This window comes from Coregonus lavaretus (genome assembly GCF_964263955.1).
Source record: "Coregonus lavaretus genome assembly, contig: HAP1_SCAFFOLD_2548, whole genome shotgun sequence".
NCBI classification, from domain to species: Eukaryota; Metazoa; Chordata; class Actinopteri; order Salmoniformes; family Salmonidae; genus Coregonus; species Coregonus lavaretus.
Genome location: NW_028156775.1, coordinates 763 through 7,500, shown reverse-complemented (window position 1 = coordinate 7,500; position 6,738 = coordinate 763). Strand labels below are relative to the sequence as shown.

Genomic DNA, 6,738 nt, shown 5'->3' with positions numbered 1-6,738 from the left:
GGTAGAGATGTAGAAAACTGGTTGGGGTAGAGATGTAGGACACTGGTGGGGGTAGAGATGTAGGACACTGGTGGGGGTAGAGATGTAGGACACTGGTGGGGGTAGAGATGTAGGACACTGGTGGGGGTAGAGATGTAGGACACTGGTGGGGGTAGAGATGTAGGACACTGGTGGGGGTAGAGATGTAGAACACTGGTGGGGGTAGAGATGTAGGACACTGGTGGGGGTAGAGATGTAAAACACTGGTGGGGGTAGAGATGTAGAACACTGGTTGGGGTAGAGATGTAGAACACTGGTGGGGGTAGAGATGTAGAACACTGGTGGGGGTAGAGATGTAGGACACTGGTGGGGGTAGAGATTAGGGGAGTAAACTGGAGTGAATGAGACAGACGTCCAGAAGGGAGGGAGGGAGGGAGGGAGGGAGGGAGGGAGGGAGGGAGGGAGGGAGAATCCTGAGATGACTTAGGACTTTCGGAACCATAGAAATATCAAATAAAAATGTTATTTGCCACATGCGCCGAATACAACAGGTGTAGACATTACAGTGAAATGCATACTTACAAGCCCTTAACCAACAATAAAAAACAAATAAAAGTGTTAAGTAAAAAATAGATAAGTAAAAAATTAAAATAGCAAATAATTAAAGAGCAGCAGTAAAATAGAATAACAGTAGGGAGGCTATATAAAGGGGGTACCAGTACAGAGTCAATGTGCGGGGGCACCGGTTAGTCGAGGTAATTGAGGTAATTGAGTGGGGAGAACAAGTATTTGATACACTGCCGATTTTGCAGGTTTTCCTACTTCCAAAGCATGTAGGAGGTCTGTAATTTTTATCATAGGTACACTTCAACTGTGAGAGACGGAATCTAAAACAAAAATCCAGAAAATCACATTGTATGATTTTTAAGTAATTCATTTGCATTTTATTGTATGACATAAGTATTTGATACATCAGAAAAGCAGAACTTAATATTTGGTACAGAAACCTTTGTTTGCAATTACAGAGATCATACGTTTCCTGTAGGTCTTGACCAGGTTTGCACACACTGCAGCAGGGATTTTGGCCCACTCCTCCATACAGACCTTCTCCAGATCCTTCAGGTTTCGGGGCTGTCGCTGGGCAATAGGACTTTCAGCTCCCTCCAAAGATGTTCTATTGGGTTCAGGTCTGGAGACTGGCTAGGTCACTCAAGGACCTTGAGATGCTTCTTACGGAGCCACTCCTTAGTTGCCCTGGCTGTGTGTTTCGGGTCGTTGTCATGCTGGAAGACCCAGCCACGACCCATCTTCAATGCTCTTACTGAGGGAAGGAGGTTGTTGGCCAAGATCTCGCGATACATGGTCCCATCCATCCTCCCCTCAATACGGTGCAGTCGTCCTGTCCCCTTTGCAGAAAAGCATCCCCAAAGAATGATGTTTCCACCTCCATGCTTCACGGTTGGGATGGTGTTCTTGGGGTTGTACTCATCCTTCTTCTTCCTCCAAACACGGCAAGTGGAGTTTAGACCAAAAAGCTCAATTTTTGTCTCATCAGACCACATGACCTTCTCCCATTCCTCCTCTGGATCATCCAGATGGTCATTGGCAAACTTCAGATGGGCCTGGACATGCGCTGGCTTGAGCAGGGGGACCTTACATGCGCTGCAGGATTTTAATCCATGACGGCGTAGTGTGTTACTAATGGTTTTCTTTGAGACTGTGGTCCCAGCTCTCTTCAGTCCTGCCGTGTAGTTCTGGGCTGATCCCTCACCTTCCTCATGATCATTGATGCCCCACGAGGTGAGATCTTGCATGGAGCCCCAGACCGAGGGTGATTGACCGTCATCTTGAACTTCTTCCATTTTCTAATAATTGCGCCAACAGTTGTTGCCTTCTCACCAAGCTGCTTGCCTATTGTCCTGTAGCCCATCCCAGACTTGTGTAGGTCTACAATTGTATCCCTGATGTCCTTATACAGCTCTCTGGTCTGTGGAGAGGTTGGAGTCTGTTTGATTGAGTGTGTGGACAGGTGTCTTTTATACAGGTAACGAGTTCAAACAGGTGCAGTTAATACAGGTAATGAGTGGAGAACAGGAGGGCTTCTTAAAGAAAAACTAACAGGTCTGTGAGAGACGGAATTCTTACTGGTTGGTAGGTGATCAAATACTTATGTCATGCAATAAAATGCAAATTATTTACTTAAAAATCATACAATGTGATATTCTGGATTTTTGTTTTAGATTTCGTCTCTCACAGTTGAAGTGTACCTATGATAACAATTACAGACCTCTACATGCTTTGTAAGTAGGAAAACCTGCAAAATCAGCAGTGTATCAAATACTTGTTCTCCCCACTGTACATGTGGGTGAAGGAGTCCTCACTGGAGGAGGACTGGGCGCGGAGAGTAAAGGACTGGTACAGTCGTAGACCTCCAGCGCCGGTTCCAAGTCCGGTACGCCCCGTACCTGCTCACCGCACCAAGCCAGTGGTGCGTGTTCCCAGTCCGGCCCGGCCCGTTCCTGCTCCTCGCACCTGACCAGTGGTGGGTGTTCCCAGTCTGGCCCGGCCCGTTCCTGCTCCTCGCACCAGACCTGTGGTGCGTGTCTCCAGTCCAACTCCGGGGTCAGAGCAGTCCGCTCCACCGGTGCCTAGTCCAGCTCCGGTCAGCGGATCCACACCGGAGCCAGAGCAGTCCGCTCCACCGGTGCCCAGTCCAGCTCCGGTCAGCGGCTCCACTCCGGAGCCAGAGCAGTCCGCTCCACCGGTGCCTAGTCCAGCTCCGGTCAGCGGATCCACTCCTGAGCCAGAGCAGTCCGCTCCACCGGTGCCCAGTCCAGCTCCGGTCAGCGGTTCCACTCCGGAGCCAGAGCAGTCGCTCCACCAGGTTCCAGTTCAGCTCCGGTCAGCGGCTCCACTCCAGACCCAGAAGTCAGCCCCTCTCCAGGGTCGGGGCCTCCCACACCAGGGTCCAGACAGGGCTTGGTGCATCGTGGGAGGATTGCCAATCCAGGCCCAGAAGTCAGCCCCTCTCCAGGTTCGGGGTCTCCCACACCAGGGTCCAGACAGGGCTTGGTGCATCGTGGGAGGAAGGAGAGGGGAAGCATCGCGCCGAGGTCCAGACCAGGGGCGCAACGGGGAGGCAGAGAGGGAGAGGTCGTCGCGCCCGGAGCCGGATCCACCTCCGAGGCTGAATGCCCACCCGGACCCTACCCTCATGAGTCAGGTTGGTGCGGCCGGAGTACGCACCTTTGGGGGGGGGGGGGTACTGTCACGCCCTGACCTGGATAGACTGTTATTCTCTAGGTAGTTTGGTCAGGGTGTGAAAAATCTATGTTTGTAGTTCTATGTTTGGCCGGGTGTGGTTCCCAATCAGAGGCAGCTGTCGCTCGTTGTCTCTGATTGGGGATCATACTTAGGCAGCCAGTTTTCCTGCCTGTGTTGTGGGATCTTGTTTGTGTTTCGGTGTGTTTGGCTTGTTAGTGTATAGCCTTCCGACGTCACGTTTCATTGCCTTTTGTTGTTTTGTCAGTGTTTATCCAGTTTAATAAACATGTTCGCATACCACGCTGCACCTTGGTCTGACCCGTCTCTCAACGATTGTGACTCCTTCAATCTGTGCTGTGATTTGTCGCGTCATCTCAACTGACATTACAAAAACTACATTCCATTGCATGAGCCACATCAGTTAGAATAATTTGAATGAACATTCTACATTACCATGGCAATCCAAGATCAGTTAATAGAACATTCCAAAATACCATGGTCATTATTGCATCACAATTCCAGGCAGCCATTGCGAGTGTACCCGTGAGTTTACCAGCCATTTGCCAGGGTTAGAGATTCCGTTCTATTCATTCTTATTCTTATGGTCAGAACACCCACATAATTGTTTCCGTGGAGAGAGAGAACTTCACACCTGTGTTCTAGAACACACATCAGTCGTCTCCCGGGAGATGGTGACCTCACAATCACAACAAAGAGCTCTCACTCTTTACTTACATTTACATTTTAGTCATTTAGCAGACGCTCTTATCCAGAGCGACTTACAGTTAGTGAGTGCATACATTTTCATACTGGCCCCCCGTGGGAAATGAAACCACAACCCTGGCGTTGCAAGCGCCATGCTCTACCAACTGAGCTACAGGGGACTACAATGATGTCTATCAAGACTGTATAATATGTGGGTGGGCTATCTGTTCTATCTGAAGCCAAGACATGGGGAAACACCTTATAGAGAGAGAATTTGTAGTTAAAAGGAAAGGAGAAAAGAAAGAGAAAAGAGTGGTCATGCTGATTTAGCCACACACAGCTAGCTGGGGCCCCTGTGCGATGTCAGGGTCGCTGGGAGTGTAATGCAGTTAGCAACGTACCGTAACCTCACTCCACAGCTAGCTTGAAATGTCGCGGATGGAGGCATCCAATCAGTACCTTTTTGGGTGGCTAAACCGTTGGAATGTTGTCAAGGAGGGCGGTCACATGTGTGTTTGCGAAGCAGAGTATCACTGGTTTGAGCCCAGCTTGGGGGCAGTTTGACAGTGGAGGAAGCAAAGCTGTTAGCAGCACACAGGTGCTGCACCTGTTCCTGCTCCTGCTGCTCCTTCTCCTGTTCCTGCTCCTGCTCCTGCTCCTGCTGCTGCTGCTGCTGCTGCTGCTGCACCTGTTCCTGCTCCTGCTCCTGCTGCTGCACCTGTTCCTGTTCCTGTTCCTGTTCCTGCTGCTGCACCTGTTCCTGCTCCTGTTCCTGTTCCTGCTGCTGCACCTGTTCCTGCTCCTGTTCCTGTTCCTGCTGCTGCACCTGTTCCTGCTCCTGCTGCTCCTTCTCCTGTTCCTGCTCCTGCTCCTGCTCCTGCTCCTGCTCCTGCTGCTGCACCTGTTCCTGCTCCTGTTCCTGTTCCTGCTGCTGCACCTGTTCCTGCTCCTGTTCCTGTTCCTGCTGCTGCACCTGTTCCTGCTCCTGTTCCTGTTCCTGCTGCTGCACCTGTTCCTGCTCCTGTTCCTGCTGCTGCACCTGTTCCTGCTCCTGTTCCTGCTGCTGCTGATGTTCCTGCTCCTGCTGCTGCACCTGTTCCTGCTCCTGTTCCTTCTCCTGCTGCTGCTCCTGCTCCTGCTGCTGTTCCTGCTCCTGTTCCTGCTCCTGCTAATCCTGCTCCTGCTCCTGTTCCTGCTCCTGCTGCTGCTCCTGCTCCTGCTCCTGCTCCTGCTCCTGCTGCTGCTCCTGCTCCTGTTCCTGCTCCTGTTCCTGCTCCTGTTCCTGCTCCTGCTGCTGCTCCTGCACCTGCTCCTGCTCCTCCTGCTCCTGCTCCTGCTCCTGCTCCTGCTCCTGCTGCTCCTGCTCCTGCTCCTGTTCATCCTGCTCCTGCTCCTGCTCCTGCTCCTGCTGCTCCTGCTCCTGCTCCTGTTCATCCTGCTCCTGCTCCTGCTCCTGCTGCTCATGCTCCTGCTGCTCCTGCTGCTCCTGCTCCTGCACCTGCTCCTGCTCCTGCTCCTGCTCCTGCTGCTGCTCCTGCTGCTGCACCTGCTCCTGCTCCTGCTCCTGCTCCTCCTGCTCAGCAGTCAACAGAGCTAGCATTCCCAACCGATGGAGCTGCTGGTCCATGATCACCCACAGCATGCTGGTCAGAAGCCCCAGGGTGGAGTTGGGCTCTGGCTTGGGCAGGGGAAGCCACATGGGTACGCTGGGTGGTGGGCAGTGGTGTTGACCTCTGGGTCCATTGGTCATGCCAGAGTGCTGGAAAGGGGATCCATGTGTTACGTGGATTACCCCGGGGACCAGGTGGGATTGGGGCACCAGGTGGCAGGTTTGGTGGCAGGTAGGACATGCTGGGCATGGGCACCAGATGGCAGATAGGAAGCAGCGTCGGCATGGAACCTATCACCACTTCTTCCCATTCTGAGAGCCTCTAACGGAGGAGCCATGTCCCTCTCCAACACATCCTTAGCAGCACAGGCTTCATTCACATGCCTCTCCTATTGTTTCTCGAGGTTCTCAATCAGATGATGATCATTTGAAATGTAACTTCTTGTTAAAAGTTATTATTTAAAAAGGGACAAGCTAACAAATTAGCAACAACATCCTCTTCGATAACACCGGCTGCAAACTAGTCTACAACAAAAGCTAGCTAGCTAGACCGTGGGAAAACGTATCTTCCAAACAGCCGACTAACCCCTGTGACTCATCCAATACACAAAATACAATGTCCTTCCATTGAAGGAGTAAAAATGTTTTATCTCAAACAGAAAAACTTGAGGTTAAAACAAACATTTTGTATTTTTTTACTTTTTTTGTTTGTGACAGCAGAGTATAAAGCGTATTAACCTACAAGACCTCCCGCGCTCCACTTTGTGTGAGGTCACCAGGGGGGTGAGAGGTGAAAGGTCGTGACCCTGCTGTGTTTAGACAGCCGCTGTGTATACACCTTGGGAGGTAGACTGACTGACAGCTGCGAGGAGGCGGGGCTAAGTGGTGTGATGTCACTCATCAGGTTCTGCACCTGCTCCAAGAGAACACGTTCCCAGAATTCCACAGTTCAGATTTAGACCTCCTCTCATCTAATACATCCCCCTTTCATTTTCTCCTCTCTTCCTCCTCCTGTTAATGGTTGACATCGATCACTCTAACACTGTGCATAAACAAAGTAACTGCTAGTGTGGTATCTGTAGCGTAGCATCTATTACTAAAGTAATAACAACAGAAAGAGGGAAGGAGAATGAGAGATTAAAAGCAAGAGAGAGAGAGAGAGAGAGAGAGAGAGAGAGAGA

General features: G+C 51.1%; 1 protein-coding gene across 1 annotated transcript in view; it reads right to left on the bottom strand.

Moving 5' to 3' along the window:
- LOC311119686 (arf-GAP with coiled-coil, ANK repeat and PH domain-containing protein 3-like) overlaps nucleotides 1–6,470 on the bottom strand; it is a gene marked incomplete at both ends in the record, with an annotated part of 76,488 nt that extends 70,018 nt beyond the window's left edge. Inside the window, 2 exons of the mRNA XM_084194353.1 lie at nucleotides 5,556–5,707; nucleotides 6,414–6,470. Coding sequence (XP_084050479.1) covers nucleotides 5,556–5,707; nucleotides 6,414–6,470 — 209 coding nt within the window. The remainder of the gene's footprint in view (nucleotides 1–5,555; nucleotides 5,708–6,413) is intronic.
- Between the last annotated feature and the right edge of the window lie 268 nt (nucleotides 6,471–6,738).